Raw genomic sequence first — 19351 nt, forward strand, 5'->3', positions numbered from 1 at the left:
AAAATTTTTACAAAAGCCCAAAGAAAGTATAATTATTAAAAAAAAGAAAAAAAAAAACTTAAAGAGAAGTTAAATAATTACATGTAAATTCCTTGTGAAGGTTTCTCTCGTATTTGAGCTTTATCATGCAATGCACAGTGGTAGTGGTATGTCCTGTGACATGTTTTCACATCACAACCAATTGTTGCTCCAGGACAATGGCACAAAGAACACATCTAAGGCAAAACGACAAAATATTATTATTAGTATGTGACTTTCTAAGGCTGTATATCAGATTAGAGGCATATCAATTTCTGTCAAGGAAACAAACTGGTTATTGAAAAGTTTTGTAATTAATGCTATTTTTCTTGTTTTCTCTCCTTAGAATAACCGGAATAAAACTCTTCTGGGGTATTTTGTTCCCACGTTAAACACTGACAAAATTAACAGAATATTATTAATGTCTATTATTTCATTATGGTCAAGAGAAAATTTGAAATACTGTAATTCAGGAATGTGAGCTGTATGTAACATTATAAAAGAGAACTTTTTATGCAATCCAGATCTTCCTGGGTATAAGTAACTGGAAAAAATGTCTCATACCAGAAAAAAATGTTTCTCTTAAAATTTCCACTTAATTGCTAGGCATGGTGGCTCATGCCTGTAATCCCAGCACTTTAGGAGGCAGAGGCGGGCGGATCACAAGGTCAGGAGTTCAAGACCAGCCTGGCCAATATGGTGAAACCCCAACTCTACTAAAAATACAAAAAATTAGCTGGGCGTGGTAGCGCACGTCTGTAACCCCAGCTACTTGGGAGGCTGAAGCAGAACTGCTTGAACCCAGGAGGTGGAGGTTGCAGTGAGCCAAGATCGCACCACTATACTCCAGCCTGGGCAACAGAGCGAGACTCCGTCTTAAAAAAAAAAAAAAGAAATTCCACTTAATTAATGAGACTCTGTGGGAAAAAAATCTCACATAACTTACTATTTGAAAACCTGGTAAAATCCATTTAAAGTGAGGGAAGGAGAGAGGATAAAAGAATTAGGTAGTGTTTTTAATACCTTGAGCTCTGAGACTATTTTATGATGTCAAGTTGATTATATTGTGAAAATATGCACGGTACTTCAGTTTAATCTATGTCACTTACCTCTTGCATTACGAATTCAGGTAAACATATAACAGATGCTTTCAATGTATTTTATTATACCTTACCTTTTGAATTTAATGGATAATTCATATTGATTAACTAGCTCATACTCTACATTTAGGAAAAAAGTTATCTTTAAAAAGTTATGTAACAATGACTTTCAGTGGTTTTGATTAACATATCATAATGTACTGTACCAAGTGAACATTTATAATGAGGCCATTTAACTGTAGATGACATGCCCAAATAGATTCACAACAAGCTAAATCTAAAAAACTGTTCATTTGTTACTTGGTTGCTGGACATCTTGTTCTAAAGTGTTCTCATCCCTCTTTTTATTAATTTGAACATGAAGAACACTTAGCATTCCTAACTTTTGGATTACTCGGCCTCTAAGCAATATTGGTGTATCAAGAGGCTAATATAAATTCCAATAAAATTTCTTACATTTCTCTAAGCAAGTCAAACACTCACACTCTCATTCAAGCTATCATTTAAAAAATATTCATATATAAGTCAGAAACAGTCTTGCTACAGCTGTTTCCCAGAAAACATGAGGGTCAGTGCCCACTATTGATACAAGAAATACCCCTTTCTTCCTTAAATAAATACAGAAACTTCAAAGTACTACTGTAAAAAGAAATACTATGCCAAATTATCACGAAGGCAAAGCTTTTGCATGGCTTATAAATTCTTAAGGAGGTAGAGCATTTGAACTGTTGCTTAATTACAAAGTTCTATTATATTAAAGAAATTTTAGAAGACACAAAAGAGCACAAAGAAAATTTTTAAATCACTCATACTCACCAAGCAGAGATGCCTCACAGTATTACAATGCTTACGTGAAACGTAATTCTACACATGCTATTTTGCAATCTATTTTTTTAAAGCATCAAACACTATCCCACTTCACTAAGAACTTTAGGGAAAGTAGTTTATCTTGAAACTTACATCTAAAACAGGTTTAGATGGGTACATTTTGAAAAAAAATTATTAAATTCAATTAGCAAGCAAAACTGAAAGGAGAGGTGCCATTTAAAATACTATATTGAGCTCAACATTGACAAGATACAGTTAAGATGGGCACTCTTGTATACAGCTGGAAATTGGTACATACTCTCTAGAATGCAATTTGCCTGATTTAACAAGGTTTTTTTTTAAAATTTGTATTCTCTAAGCCAGTAATTTTACTCTATAAATCTAGTCTAAAAATTAATCAGACTCAAGCAATTAATGCACAAGCACATTCACTGTAGAATTATTTAGAACAGTCTAAAATGTAAAACCACCTATCAACAACTGAAAAACGTTTAGGGTCGGGTGCAGTGGCTCATGCCTGTAATCCCAGCACTTTGGGAGGCTAAGGCAGGCACATCACCTGAAGTTGGGAGTTTGAGACCAGCCCGACCAACACGGAGAAACCCCGTCTCAACTAAAAATACAAAATTAGCCGGGTGTGGTGGTGCATGCCTGTAATCCCAGCTACTCGGGAGCTTGAGGCAGGAGAATCGGTTGAACCCAGAAGGCGAAGGTTGCGGTGAACCGAGATTGCACCACTGCACTCCAGCCTGGGCAAAAAGAGTGAAAGTCCATCTCAAAAAAAAAAGAAAAGAAAAAAAAAAAGAAAGAAAGAAAAGAAAAAGAAAAAGAAAAATGTTTAAATAAATTATACACACGAGAAAATGTTCTACAGCCATTCTTTTCAAATAAATTGGAATGGCACAGGAAGATCTATGTGTAATGTTAAGTTAAAAAAATGAGGCAGAATACAAAACTATGTGAATTATGAACCCAACTATGTTTATAACATAGATTCTTTAAAACAGGTAGAAGTAAAAACAGCAAAATGCTAAGTGGCTATCTCTGGGTGGCTGGTTTTCTTTATAATGCCCTGTATTTTGATTTTTCTACAATGGGCAAAAGTACTTTCATATGCAAAAATATTATTTAAAAAACAAATTAGGAAAACTCTAGTAAATGCTTTCAATACCCATCTCTCAGTCTGGTGAGAATAAGATGGGAACCAAAAACCCAAAATATACCAAAATAGTTTTTGGCTGGTTATAAATTTAAATCTGCCCAAAGTAACTGGTTTTAAGCTGCTATGGTGAAACAAATGCATTTTGCAAATAACCAGTTAATTATAGCAACTCAATACAGATAATTTTTTTAAAGCTTACTTTACTTTTATAGTCAGTTTCACTCAAGAAAGAGAAGAAAGAGGAAGACATATCAATAAAAAATATTTTCAGAGTGGAAACTTCTTTACAAGGTTAGGAGTTGGAATTTTGCTAAATTAGAATTCACAAGACCTATTTTATGCAGCATTCACATATAAGCAGTCGAATTTCCGGCAAGGTGCTAACAAAATAGCAAAAATTATCCATAATATAACCAAAATACAATGTTTACATTTGCTTGCTTACCTATGAATACAAAAAGGGAAAATTATCTTAGTCTACCATGCTATATTCCAACCTCTAAAACAATCCTTTATCTCTAAACTCCTATGGGACTTAACAGATACATATATATATAAACTGTTCATTTTGGCGCTTATCATTTTACTCCATTATATGGCTAATTATCTTTATAAATACATAAATTTTATCAATCAATTCATTCTAGACAGAATTTATTTTTGAAGACTAACACTGTGCCTTACAAAGTAGTGCTCAGTAAGTATGTCACTGCAAACATACTCTATTATTGAAGATTTTAATCTTACGGCATATTTTTTCTCATTCATGTTTCTAATACCTGCAGATTTAACATAATTATCTTCAGCTACTTCTAAAAATATTTAAACATTCTGATCTAGGACTGGGAATGGTGAAACTGGGGAGATCAATCCAGTTGGAGGAGCACAGAATCAATAGCGGCAAGAATGTTTCAGAGAAAAGATTAGCCCCACTAGAAACAAGGTTGAGAACTAAGATGAGATAAAAAGAAAAATTAAAGGAGCTGAGAAACCAGATAGGTGGCTAGTCCAGTTTAAAAAATGTTATAGGAAATAAAAATAAAACAGAGGTGTTCCCTAGAAAAATGTGAAATAACTGGAAAATGGGGACCCCTCTACCACAAGGCACCTGGTTGGTTATACCCTAATAATGGCTCCAGTATCTCCCTTTACACAAAACATTTGCTCTCCAATTTACCACAGTCCCTACTGGGGCTTCAGCAAAATGACTGTCAACTGCCATGTACCATCATGCTTACACAGTATCCATGGTTTCCTTAAACGTGGGAAAATGAAAGTTAACCTGACAGAAACGTGTTTTTCAAGAACAATGGAAGATCTCTCCCCCAATACCCCCAAAAAAGGCCTGCTCCGTGTATCAAACATTCTGTTGAGGGCTAATTCCTGCCCCCATCATAGGCATACATGTTAATTCTCAGCTTATCCTGCTTGTATCCTGATTTCAAGTTCTTGATTTAGATAGAGGTGAAAATTTCTTCATTAACAATGATTTTTCTTTTACTCTCCTATTCAGTTTGCTACCTAGTCGACCTAGCAAACCTTAGTAATTAATTACCAGCTTCAAATTAGGGATACTGGAAAAAGAGGCCCTGTCTTATTACAGATATTTGCACGGCATCTCTATAAGCTACACTAACTTAAGGTTAAATTGTGCAACATAAGCAGAGTCTCAAGGAGCTGACCCACTGATGAAAGAGGAACTAAGTCACGCATGAGAGGAGACACAAGGAACTAAATGGACTGAGACTTAGCTAATGTCGGGTAGGAGCCAGAGGCTGGGACATACCTGCTCCTCAGTCAACTTAACTAGGACAGGACTGAAATTCAGTTTGCAAAAAGAAGTCTTGAAGAGCACAAGGCAAAATACTGCTTTCTCAGTAACTATAGGGGAGTAAAATGAAAATGAGATTGTCAACTTCTACGATAGGCTCTTGGGGAAAAGCTGGAACCTAATGGTCAGACAGAGCCATAGGGAACTGAGGGAGGAAAGGCTGCCTGCAACTTAGCTTTGTCCAGCTTCATCGCCCTATAATATGTCTGTCAGTAACTGACTACCAGTGTATAGACAGACATTCTCACAGCCAAGCAGTCAACTGTTCTCAAGAAATCTGCTCCAAGAAAACTGCTACGAATGCACAGACAAGGCAAAGGAGGGTACAAAAAGAGGTCACGTTCTTGAGCCTGTAGGCAAAGAAAAAAAAAATGCCAAAAGCTCTTGGAGTAGGGAACACTGTACCGAGGATATTTTCACAGGAGATATGAGCCAAGAACAAAGTGAGAGCAGCTTACCTTACGCAGGTGCTTGACTTTTGGTTTTGTTTTTAATAACAGATAATATTACCCCCAATAAATACTAGAAAGTGACAGTACAGTTGGGGCAAGTTTTCAGAGATGCACCCAAAAATGCTCCTTAACTCCAGCTTCATTGCTTTATTTATAGTAATACCTCACATATCCAAATAACTAGACAACAGAATGGCTCTGGCTCTGAATTATCTGGTTAACTGCTGTTTTAGTTTTTATTTGTTAAATTTATGTGTTAAAAATTCCTTAAAAAGTGCCACTTCATGGGAGGGTGGAATATGAACTTAAAACTGTTTGTATGATCCTTTAGTTACTATTTGTTAAAAACAGCATTTTGAAGGAGGTCTCATAAAAACACAAACTTAACACTACTTTTAAGGTTTAAATGGAAAGCCAGAAAACAACAGTGAAATCTGAAAGCTGTCAGTCATTGAAAAGTGACAAGTTGCTTGAAAAACAGATTAGGATCTTAAATTCCAGGTACTTCTAAAAAATAGGGCCACTGAAAAGTACTTGTTAAATTTTTACTAGATTTAACAGGCTAAATCTAAGCAGTTACTGAATAGGTTATTTCAGATGTCTTGGAAATGGGAGGGAAATGAACTAAGCCTTAACCTCATCTCCTGTCCTTGCTCAGAATAACACACTCCAACTCTACCCAACTTTCTGCATCATGACCGACGAGGAATATAAATTCTCTTATTGGAGTTTCTGAAGTTTCTTTTTGTGTATTGAAAGATTCAGACAGACATTTTCTGAGCTCAGATTTTGATGTCCAAGCTTTTCTCAGGTATGGGTTTTTCCAGCTGAGGGTACTCTAAACTGCTATGCCGCTTGCTGTATTTAGTCTGTGAAGAACACCTCGTCCACATCTATGCTCAAATAAGTATCGAGATAGCCCCCAAAACCAAGAATATGTTTTGTTTATATTATTGGTTTTGGATCTCCTCCATTAGCAAAAATAAATGAGGATTTTCTAATGAAATTACTTGACAGTATTCCCAATTGCCAAAAAGTATTAAATGGAGGCAAATAAAAAAATTGTGTATTAAAAAAAATTTATTCAGTAATAGCCAAAGACCCAATTTTCTCCACCACTACACTTCCAAGTTTCTTTTTGACCTTACATTCATTCTCCTTTATCACCTCAAAAGTAAAGCAAAGTTCATTTTAATATAAATGACTGGTAAAATATCTGCATACATGAAAATTAATCTGCATGCCATAATTGGAGCTTTTAAAAAAATTCACATTTATATGAATATATTCACAATGCATGTACACTAAGGTACACAGATGACAATGAGGCCACTGAACAAATCTTCAGGAAGAAAATTTACCTCTTTTCCTCCCTACAGAAGGCATCCTGTGGGCCTAATCCATGGGATTTACAAACTTTATTTGTAAATATTTTTATTTACTTTTTTTTACAATTAAAGTAAAAATATTTTTATTTACAAAAAACTTTGTTTTTTGTAAATAAAAAGTTTAATTAAAACACAGCCACGCTCATTTCTTTGTGTATTGTCTGTGATTTCAACTGAGACTACATAGCTTGCGAAACCTTAAATATTGTCTGGTCCTTTACAGAAAGTTTGCCAACCCCTGACCCAAGGCAATGGTCCATAACCAGCATTGTTCATCAAAAATCACCTGGGAGGCCGGGCATGGTGGCTCACGCCTGTAATCCCAGCACTTTGGGAGGCCAAGGCGGGCGGATCACGAGGTCAGGAGATCGAGACCATCCTGGCCAACATGGTGAAACCCCCAACCCCATCTCTACTAAAAATACAAAAATTAGCTGGGCGTGCTGGTGCATGCCTGTAATCCCAGTTACTCAGGAGGCTGAGGCAGGAGAATCGCTTGAACCAGGGAGATGGAGGTTGCAGTAAGCCAAGATCACACAACTGCACTCCACCCTGGCGACAGAGTGAGACTCCGTCTAAAAAAAAAAAAAAAAAAAAAAATCTGGGAATCTTTTTCAAAAGATACCTGTCTGCAGCACAACCCTCACCCATGCCCCTTTTCTGATTTAGTAGAGTTGGTTAGGTACCACTGCTCTAAGGATTTAGTAGCACCAAGAGTCATCTAGAATCTTCAGCTTCTGTGATTGCAGAAAGCAAAGTGGCAGCATTCTATACAATGTGGGTATTCCATTTTGCCCCTACTGAATGCTAAGTAAATCACACAATCTACTATAAATAGCACTGGCATTTAATACTTATTTAATATCTTTTGACCACTTCCTCCTCCTTGAAACTCTTCATCTTTGACTTCCATAGCTTCCCTCTCCTGGAGGAACACATTTCAACTCTCATTTTCTATGGAGTCTTCTGACTTCTCATAATTTATTGTGATCCTCTTTCCCAGCTCTCCTGTGTCATTCTTTACATACTTCTAAGGCTAAACCATATTTATTCATGTTTACATTCAAAGTACCTAGCATTGTGCTGGTAGAAAGTGGGCACTCAAGTATTTGATAAACAGGTAAATTCTAAACTCCATATTGTATGGGAACTTGACTAATACCCAAGGAAACAATAAACACAAAACTATACTGAGGGAGCGAAGGCTGAAGAAACATGAAAACTCTCATGTTTGAGGCACACACAGCTCTCTATACTCTCTGGAAAAAAATAACCTGATTTTTCCCTCTAAATTACTCTCCTCCCTTTTCAAACCGCTCAAGTTGCAAACAACACTAAAACACTAATTAACCAAAACAGAAGAATTTTGTGCTACACCATGACTTCCCTAGTCAATTTATACCTAGCCTGTTATTAAGGCTTCACACTATTATCCAGCTGAAGCCCTTTCTATCTTCAAAGTCCACCAACAATGAGTGCCCACTCATTTATTAGAACACTATTGAGCACAAAGAAGACATCAAGCACCATATGAAGAGTTTTCTATGCATTATCCCCATGTCATGCTAGGCTGGGCAAAGAGAATACAGTCTTACTCTCACAGAGTCAACAATACAGTGGAGAAGAAAGGCTTGCACATGTGTATCAAATACAATGCATACTGTGTTATGCTATATGACAGAAACAAAGTGTGAAGCTTGAGCTGGATCTCAAAAAGAGATAGAACTTTTAAGAGGCAGCTAGGAAGAAAAAAGAGCCGCAAGCAGAGGTGAAAATCAGTATGTGCACCGCAATGGGGTCAGAGACAGGATGCCTGGAAAACCCAGAGGAGAGAGAATGAGATAAGGATGGAAAAAGTGGGTTAAGACAAGACTTCTGAATGGCAGGCTGAGGCCTCTGGACATTGTATTGTATGCAGTAAGAAATCATGAAAGGTTTCCAGTTAGGGAGTGGCATTAGCTTTTAAAAGCAGAGATCAGGTAACTATCAGTAGTATGCTGGAAGGGTGGGAGGAGCAAGACTGGACATAGGGTAGCATTAAGAAAGAAAAGGCAGACATCCCACAAATAGGACTGACATGACTGATATGGAAGAAGGAAGAGTTGATGGTAAAGGATTCAGAAAGAGACTCAGGTTTGGGGAGGGGCGGGTGATGAACTGGTTTAGACAGGTTGAGTTTAACATACCTGCAGAACATCTATGTAGAGTAGACAAATATGCTGCCATCATTATACTTCATTCTTCACAGTGACTATTGTGTATCACCTGTCTCCTGAAAAATCCTGCTTTTACCCTTCCCCATCCCTTCCTATCTGAGTTGAAATTCCTCTCTAATGCTGGAAGACCCTGCAATCATCCCACCTTACTCAACTGGGATGGGTCTCAAAGACCTATTCTGGTATGGCTAACGTATTAATATTTCCTAGACTCATTCCATTTTTTAAATCTTACCAGCTCTAGGAAGCAGTCTGAACTATCTCAACAGGTAAGACTCCTCCCAGACAGAAGACACCCTGTTCTTTAAAATGCTAAGTACTACACTGGTACTGAATAAATAACAAAGTGAAGACTATGTGGAAATCGTCTTTTTATTTTCAGAGGCTACAAATATATGTGGAGGGTAATATCACAATATTCTTACATAGGATGTGTATAGGGTTTTTGTCCTAAAAATTAACAAGATATTACTACTTAATAGAACATATTAATAGGAGTCTGATTATGTCCTAAATTCAGTACTATTTCCATCTTTATTAGAAAACTGCTAAGCTGTAATCATTGTTTCTTTAAATGCGATTTTGGAGTGTAGCTTAAAAGACAGTCTAGCGTAACCTGGTGATTAGGAGTTCTGGCTTGGGAGTCAACTGACCCTGGATTCAAATCCCAGCTCTGCCACTTACTAGCTACAGTCAGGTTACTTAACTCATCTGAGCCTCAATTTCCTCACATGTAAGATGAGAATACTTCCCTATCTCACAACATGATTATAAGCATTAAAAAGGATCATATAATTTAAAAACTTAGCACAGTCCCTAGCACACGTTAAGTGTCTAACAAATGTTAGCTATTTCTACTACTAGAAAAAGCAGGAAAACTGTTCAGAGGATTTCATAAGACATGAGTAAAATTTAGTTTGAAAACAGGGAACGTTTAGGAGTGACCTGAGGACAGTCATCAAGTATATAAAGGATTTTTTAATAAGAAAAAAAAAAAAACCCAAATATTTATTTAATGGAAGGAGACAGATCTAAAATGGCTTTAAATTAAGAGAAATACTTAATTTATACAGAAGGATGAATTTCTCAACTCTGAGGAGTGTTATATATTACTGGTCTTGTTTCAGGTTACTTGGGTAGAATCACAATTTTTTGATATATTTAAGAACAGGGCAAATTTTTCTTTTTTTTTTTTTTTTAAAGAGAGGACCTCACTCTATCACCTAGGCTAGATGGATATAGTGGCACAATCATAGCTCACCACAGCCTTGAACTCCTGAGCTTATGCAATCCTCCCACCTCAGCCTCTTGAGTAGCTAGGTCTACAGGAACACACCACATTTCAAAATTTTTATATTTTTTTGTAGAGATAGGGGTCTCGCTTTGTTGTCCAGGCTGGTCTTCAACTCCTGGCCTCAAGCAATCCTCCCAGTCGGCCTCCCAAAGCACTGGGATTACAAGTGTCAGCCAATCCTCAGGCCAAAGATCTTATCTTGAGTGGCTTGTAGGAAATCTTGCATAGGGGTAAGAAAGGTGAACTAAATGGCCTTCTGAACTCTTTTCTCTTCTTGTAATCTGTGATCTAATCTGACACCGGTACCAATTAGAATAGCAGCTATCTGCAGAGGCAGGCGGATCACCTGAGGTCAGGAATTTGAGATTGGCCTGCCCAACATGGTGAAACCCTATCTCTTCTAAAAATACAAAAAATTAGCTGGGCATGGTGGTAGGTGCCTATAATCGCAGCCACTTGGGAAGCTGAGGCAGGGGAATTGCTTGAACCTGGGAGGAGGAGTTGCAGTTAGCTGAGATCACGTCACTGCACTCCAGCCTGGGCAACAAGAGCGAAACTCCATCAAAAAAAAAAAAAAAAAAAAGCTATCCAATGTAGATACCCTTAGTAATCTCACCAGCTAGCTTCATCCAGAAACAGTAAATTCTTCAAATATCCTTCTCTCAAGTATCTCCTTAAACAAATTCAAAAAAGCAGTGATAACTCATAATTTTACTTGGAAATTTGCATTTCTTGGCTAGATGACTGGAGAGTAAGAATAGATGGTACAGATGTGGTATCTCCATATGGCTTCAGTAGAAACTGGGAATCATACTGGAAAAATATATATCTGTCTAAACTGAAAAAACAGGGCATCAAATCATAAAAGCCTTAGTATTCTGGCAAATTTTTCCTGGTCCATCTTGGTGCTATATAATGAAAGATGGTGTCAAGGAGATGAAAATGTTCATGCAGAATGGCTTTCCGCCTTTGATCCTTGTGGCTGACATGAACTTTGGAAAATTGCTTGTGGCAGCAAGAACATAAAAACCATACACACGCACCTCCTGCTCTACTGAGCCCTCTCATCCTCAACTCTGACCCACCTGGCTGTTGATACATACACTTTAACCTCAAGCCCTAGCCTCCTTATCTCTGTTCTTTTCTTTGGGGCAAGCAAGCAACTTTGGAGTCAACACCAGGTACAGACTGAAATTTGTCTTGAAAGCACAGAGGGGTCAGTACTCCAGTTTTCGATGATTTTCAATGAGTGTTCATGACTTACTTTTCACCTAGAAATCCAGATGAACAGGAGCCAGAGCAAACAGGCTCACAGGCTCACAGGATAAAATGCCTTCAAAAGTCAATTAGAGGCCGGGCATGGTGGCGCATGCCTGTAATCCCAGCACTTTGGGAGATCGAGGTGGGTGGATCACCTGAGGTCAGGAGTTCGCGACCAGCCTGACTAACATGGTGAAATCCTGTCTCTACTAAATACATAAAAATTAGCTGGGCATGGTGGTGCATGCCTGTAATCCAAGCTACTTGGGAGGCTGAGACAGGAGAATTGCTTATACGTAGGAGGTGGAGGTTGCAGTGAGCCAAGATCGCGCCATTGCACTCCAGCCTGGGCAACAAGAGAAAAACTCCGTCTCAAAAAAAAAAAAGTCGGCCGGGCGCGGTGGCTCAAGCCTGTAATCCCAGCACTTTGGGAGGCCGAGGCGGGTGGATCACGAGGTCAGGAGATCGAGACCATCCTGGCTAACATGGTGAAACCCCGTCTCTACTAAAAATACAAAAAACTAGCCGGGCGTGGTGGCGGGCGCCTGTAGTCCCAGCTACTCGGAGGCTGAGGCGGGAGAATGGCGTGAACCTGGGAGGCGGAGCTTGCAGTGGGGCGATCTCGCCTCACTCCACCACCGCCACCGGAGGAACAAGAGGAGCGCCTCGGTACAAAAAAAAAAAAAAAAAAAAAAAAAAAGTCAATCAGGGAAGCTGATTACCTAGTTTATACTAGTTTATATGTAGTTTATCTAGTTACATAAAGCTTTTCACTCTTTTTTTTCCCCCTCCTATTTGATTGATAGCCCTTTTATTGCTTAGACAAACTGACACAGGGAATAGTAGAGAATAAAACCTAAATCTAGAATTTTGGTTACCTGATAGCACATCACGTAAAAATGATATAATGAAAGCAGCAAAACTGAAGGCTAAAAGGAGTTTCAAAAATTATTTCAAACCTAAACGTATAAATGTTACACTCCTATCCCCTATATAAGTTGTTTAAACTGTGACATTCTAAGGGAAGGAAACGGAGCAAAAGTTCTTCCCTTCTGCCAGTATTCCTCAGTGCTCATGCCTGTAATCCCAGCACTTTGGGAGGCCGAGGCAGAGAGATGGTCTGAAGTCAGTTCAAGACCAGCATGAGCAACGTGGCGACACCCTGTCTCTATTAAAAATAAAAAACATTTTAAAAATTAGCCAGGCATGGTGACACACACCTGTAGTCCCAGCTACTCGGAAGGCTGAGGCAGGAGAATTGCTTGAACACAGCGGAGGTTGCAGTGAGCCAAGATCACACCACTGCACTCCAGCCTGGGCAACAGAGCAAGACTCCATCTCAAAAACAAACAAGCAAACAAACAAAAACAATAACTATAAGTGGTGGCTACTATTTATCAAGTCCTAATCATGTGCCCAGCACCACCTTAAATCCTATATACTTCCTCTTTTAATTCTGGCAATAATTCTGGGAGGCAAGTACTGTCATTATCTATCCCCTTTTGCAGGTGAGGAAAACATGGCCTGGAGAAGTAAATAACTTACTCAGGATCACTTAGCTAGTAAAGGACAGAGCTGGGATTCAAACTCAAATCTGTTACTAAAGCGTGTGTTCTCAATTCCCAGTCTTGTTCCATTCCCTAGATCAAGGAACAAGTTTCATTATTTATAACACACTACACTTGGGGAAAAAATTATCTCCCTACACTATAACACTAAAAATTAATCAAAACAATTTATAATAGTAAAACTCGTACAAAGTTCTGATGCTTCAACAAATAGGTCCAAATATATTAAATCTCCATTGAACTTAGCAATATTGACAGATGTGTGCTGTTGCTTCACATAACATGTAACACTAGGCATTGCATTTGTTAATAATGTTTCAACATTAGGGACCAAAACTGCTTTTGTTCTGACTATAGGAGCTGTGTCAAGTGACAAAATGCTAACGAGTCAAGATACAGAAATATTTTCCAGGGATATTCATAATGTCAAGCAATAAATAAAGGGGTAATAAGGTTTACAGCACAATCACTTTCAAGTAAGTATCATTCTTTTTTATATCTGCATTTGTTTTAAGGACTAGGAAATAAAAACATAGTGCTATAGTTCTCAGAAATCAGCACAGTAACATGAAGAAACCTAAAACCATCAAATAAAATTCACATTTAAAAAACAGGGCTTTCTAGGCTGGGCACGGAGGCTCACGCCTGTAATCCCAGCACTTTGGGAGGCCAAAGTGGGCAAATCACCTAAGGTCTACAGTTCAAGACCAGCCTGACCAACATGGTGAAACACCGTCTCTACTAAAAATACAAAATTCGCCAGACATGGTGGCGCATGCCTGTAATCCCAGCTGCTTGGGAGGCTGAGGCAGGAGAATCACTTGAACCAAGGAGGCAGAGGTTGCCATGAGCCAAGACTGCGCCACTGCATTCCAGCCTAGGCAACAAGAGTGAAACTGTCTCAAAAAAAAAAGATAGAAAAAAGAAAAACAAAACAAAACAGAGCTTTCTATTACTATCTACGGTTTTTAGGATGGGGAAGATAAACATTTTCATAATTAAGGTCTCACTACAACAAAATTGGTCTGACCTCTGAATTCTCATTTGTACTAATACTGATACTAGGATTTGAGACTATCCTAAAGCAAATCTCAAATGTCATCTTTGAACCCATATTTCTTCATATTGCTTTTTATGTAAAACTATTAATAGAAGACTACTTTTCAAAACATATCATTCCTGATCATCAAAATGATAGCCCCCCCTTCCCATTACCATTTCATCCAAAAACTACCATCTCAGAGTCTTTGTGAAATAAGAGGTTACGTAGTAACTACAAACACAGTTATATGTTTGGCAAAACCTATCTTTTAAAAAATGAAACTGGAGAGCAAAGCTATTAAAGGTACATTTATGGATGTAATTTTAATAAAGGGTTCAAATGAGAAAAATAAAAATAAATCTTCCCATTAATTGTTTCAAAGTAAACCATAATGTGTCATAAGTACCAACTGAGATGACACTACTATTCCAATAGAGCAATGTAATATCTTACTAATATGGTTATTGGTAGTGAAGACAATTACAGGAACATTACTCTAACACAGCTTCAGAAAAGCTCCTGTGAAATTCACTGAAAGTTATCCAAAGTCATAAATGTCGTGTTATACAGCTGAACTACAATAAAATACTTCATTCGGCAAGAGCTAACACTTTCCTGTTGAGAGGCTACTGTCATCTTCATTTGTAATGACCATAATAACTTTATGATGGAGATGAAAACATATCAGAATTATGAAAAATAAACTTGCATGAAGACTTTAACACAATATATACTCGAATTAACCAAACTGCTTGTTTTCTAAGTAAACAGCCTCCAAAAAGATTTTAATTCTCTTTGAAAAGCAAAAAAAAATTGAATAGTATAAATATTGACTCATTCCTTTTTGTTGAGTGGTAAATAAGATAAACCCGGCCTTGGATTTTGCTGGCTCAGGAAAAAAAAAAAAAAGCCTGCAATTTAAAATTATACTCAGTTAATAATGCAATACACTCTAAAATAAGCAATTTCCTCTTTAATGAGTTTAAATAATTTTTATTCTCAAGAGGCAGAAATAACAACTTACCAGCTTCGTGCCTCTTTTAATTTCCTTTTGGACATCTTCAATAGAAAATCCACCAAGACTTTCATTATCAGAGTGTGATGATACCAAAGCAGATGAAAAGAGCTATAAATTACATTAAAAAAAAATCAAGGTTCATATATAAATTAATTACAGTAAAACAGTAAATAAGATGTTAAATTTAAATGGTAATTTTCTAGTAAAAATGGCATAGCATCAGTGATAAACCATTTCTTAAAATTTAACTGAGTTTTCTTTGGTTTTTTTTTTTTTTTTAGTATTCAGGAACATTCATGTGTTATTAAGATTCTCATGAATCGGTTCAAGGTCTCTGTTACTGCCGGTATACTTACCATGCACTTATGGTGCGCTGCCACCTTCTGGTTTTCAGATATTAGTAACTGTCCACATTCCTTGTCTCTATTTGACTTACAAAAGCCACATTTGCGCTGTCTTGTAGGCCCTTTTTTCTGTTCAACTGAGCTTGACATGATTTTTAAATTGCCTTTAGAATGCCACTTTAAGCCTCAAGAAATGCTACAGAGAATAAGAAGGGCAACAATGTTACTTTTATTTTAAAATCAGTTTATACATATTCATTAAAGCTGTTCAAAATTTGACCTAGGTTTTAATATACACATTTTAAAATATTTATTTAGTACAGACAAATTAAGCCCCTTGAAGCCCCAAGAAATGCTACAGAGAATAAGAAAGGTAACAAAGTTCATTTCGTTTTAAAATCAGTTTATACATATTCAAGTAAGTTGTTTAATGTTTGACCTAGGTTTTAATACATACATTTTTAAATGGTTATTTAGTATACATAAATTAACATTAAAATCTAAGATGCCTCCATAATCAATACAGACAGACAGATACACAGACAGATAGCTAAATGAAATTTAGAGTAACTGAGAAAAATCAAACCGCTCCCAAATTGGAGGATATGTGAAATAACTGACACTATTTCTGTGCGGATAAAAATGTACAATGTATAATATTATCACCTGCTGGCATAATTAATGTAAAATATTTTTCGTGTGTAGCTAGGTGCCCTTTCAAGGAGATAAAGAATTATACCTCTTAAGAACAGGGCAAAAGCTACTAAGGAAACTTCAGAATACTCCGTGGGAACAGAATTCTACAACTGAACAATTTCTCAAAGTTCACATATTGATAAAACAATAAAAGTAAAATGAATTTACCTAACTACGACTTTGGTGCACTTTAAAAATTATTTCTGAGTTAAAAAAAAATCAGGTATATGTCTTTAATAAATTAATTTTTGCTATTCTATTCCATTTTCAAGTAAATAAAAAGTTAAGCTTCTAACAGTCTATTTAAAAATGCAAACTTTAAGACCCAATTATTTATAAAACAACCATATTATATGACTCTAAGATTTACTCCAAGCCTGCTTATCAATTAAAGTCACAAACTGATAGTGGTTTTCTAAATGTAGTAACTTCCATACTTAAATTAGTAATATTGTGTAAAGGAAGAAATTTTTTTCTGCATGAGCCTTAAATTTGGTCACATTATAATTATAGGTAGTACAGGGTAGTCAAAAAAAAGGGAAGGAAAGCTGTAACATGAAAGGTTTCAGATTTAGATCATCAATCTTAATATGGATTCCTCAGAAGAAATTTAAAACCAGTTACTTGATTTGTATAGTTTTCCCAAATCAACAGGACTAAGCAGTTCAAGATCCAGGTTGCCACAACACACATCACAATCAAGAAAAATCTCAAACTTTTGTCTTAAAATTAATTTGCTAAATTCTTTCCATTTGTCTATACATTTGAACAGTTTCATAACACTATGTTAAAAAAAATTTTTCTAACACTACATTGCAGCTTTCCGAGAAGCATTAGTTCACCAACAAGAACAGTAGCAGTTGTATGCTAGGAAGGTAATATCTACAAACTATTCAGTGCTTTTCAATATAAAATTCAGATAATCAAAATCTAACCTGAAGCTACAAAGAAAACATGTCTTCTCATCCATTTATGTCTAGAATTTTCTTTTAAACACAACTTCAAAGGCCCTGACAGTCTCTGCTTTGATAGGTTTAACAAACTCTTAATGCTATCTATAATTTTAAATATCTCAGTCTTCCAAATGGCAACGGATACTTTACCATAGTACTGTATTCATAGCACTGGCTATAAACCGTGAAACTGATTGAAAACAGGCAGCAAATACTTTTAGGATTAAAGAAAAAAAAAAAGGACATAACAGAGAAACAAAAGAAACAAAAGGGAAGTGTGTTTGCATTTGCTCAGGCAAGTATGTGTTCGGTTGCTTTATCAAGAATATAGCTGCCTAAATTTTTAGAATCAACTATGCAAAATACCAAAATCCATAAACAGCATCAGAATTTGCTATTATATTTGAGTTCTAAATTAGTTTCTTTACTACTATGCAATGAATAGTAGGCACTCTGAAATCACCATAATAATGTATTCAGCATTACTCCCGGTCATCCTGGCCAGCTGAAAGGATGGCACAGTATAAATCAAATCCCGTACAGACATCTTTAATGTGTAATTTCCAAACAATCCTAGCACTGGCTATAAAACTGGCTTAAGATAAAGAAAATTTCTAGAATGGAAAAAATCACTTCGTATTCTTAAAATTAATTCCGAAATGGCATCCCCAAAATTCTATCTATATTGAATTCTGCCTCTTCCAATTTATAAACAGGCTAATTCCTCATTCTAATTTTGAGAACCTGCTTTTCTAGATATCAAAGACCCCAAAATCTAAAAGAGAAAAAAGGTACACTTTATTTTGCATTCAAAAATATTCTAGTGTATTTTTCTCTGTAATCAGTTTAAATTTAATTTGTAAAGTAACAAGAGCCACAAAAAAAGTGCACCAAACCAATTAAAAACTTTCCCCAATGTGCAATTACTAAATGGATTTTTCCACTAAAATTCAAATAATACATCTGTGCATATCTTGGTAATTTTTTTAGTCTCCTTGTAAAACATGAAGTGGAGAACATCATGGAAACAATGACTCCTAGCAAAAAATGTCTTTATCATAAAAGTACAGATTTTTATCTAATGTTGTCACATTTGTGGTCTCTACTTAAGTAGAATAAGGGCATTCCAAGGACCAATACTAAGGGGTTCATAATGATCCACAGCTATATGGCATTTTAATTTTAGTCTAAAAGGTTTTTCAGGCCATGCAGAGATCAAAGTTTGATGCTTTCACGCAACAATGAAGCCTTTTCTTTAAAAGAAACATCGCATTATGGAAAACACTACAAAGCAGAAATAGAGAGGCAACAATAACAGCGTGTAATACATAATTTAAATGCCTGGAAAAAAAAAATAAAAGCTAGATTAGTTAAGCTTAAGCAATCAATGCATTTCTGATTTTCCAAGATGCTGTGAAGCACCAAGGTAGAAACAACCTGAAACATCAGAGAGAGCATTCAAGAACCAACTCCAGAGCTCATTCAATGCCTGGTATCTGAAAAAGCATTTTCACAGAAAAACAAACAAAACAACAAAAACTGCAGTTCCGGAAGATTAAAACATTCCACGCGACAGCAAGTTGAAATATACAAATCAAAATAGATAACAAACGTGATTCCCCAAAGAAGCAGTATTTCTAACAGGAAAGTTACAGTGGACAGAAATAAACGAATAAGATATACCGGAAGGGCACCTGAATTTGGTTGCACGATATTATTACATGCTTCGCACTGCTTTTTGCGGTTATTCAAAAGGAAACTAAAGGAATTTTCCAGTTGTTTCAAACCCAAGGGTAGAGAAATAATTTGAACAGTATAAATAAGACCTGACATTACGTAGTAAGGCGATGAAAATAAAAGGTTTTCTAAAAACAAAAGATTTTCTAACTTCCACGCAGAATATCAAAATGAACAGAAATTGGAAAAGAATATCGTGGTGTTCATCCATATAATGAAAGACAGTACACATAAAGTACCAGATCCTCTCCGTTATTTATTCCCCCAATACACACTAGACTCCAAGATCTCCCTCTAATCAAGCGCTAAAGTCACAAAACTATCTTCCTCTAAAACACTTCAGCAGGTTCCTTTCCGTCGTAAAGTCAGGGTCCCCTAAACGTCCTTTTCCAATCCTCCCGAATCCAGGAAAATATCATCCTACCACTTTCTTTATGCCCCCTC

At 36.5% G+C, this 19351-nt stretch overlaps 1 protein-coding gene across 3 annotated transcripts in view; it reads right to left on the reverse strand.

Annotated features, from left to right (window-relative positions):
• Nucleotides 1-19351, reverse strand: part of PHF6 (PHD finger protein 6) — a 56169-nt gene that overhangs the window by 36183 nt on the left and 635 nt on the right. For all 3 annotated transcript variants that reach the window (XM_003918301.4, XM_009198277.3, XM_009198276.3), the window contains exons 2-4: nt 15534-15717; nt 15184-15285; nt 82-215 (exon numbers count right to left, since the gene is read on the reverse strand). In XM_003918301.4, coding sequence (XP_003918350.1) covers nt 82-215; nt 15184-15285; nt 15534-15671 — 374 coding nt within the window. In that variant the 5' untranslated portion in view covers nt 15672-15717. The remainder of the gene's footprint in view (nt 1-81; nt 216-15183; nt 15286-15533; nt 15718-19351) is intronic.

Source organism: Papio anubis, chromosome X (genome assembly GCF_008728515.1).
Source record: "Papio anubis isolate 15944 chromosome X, Panubis1.0, whole genome shotgun sequence".
Classification (NCBI taxonomy): Eukaryota; Metazoa; Chordata; class Mammalia; order Primates; family Cercopithecidae; genus Papio; species Papio anubis.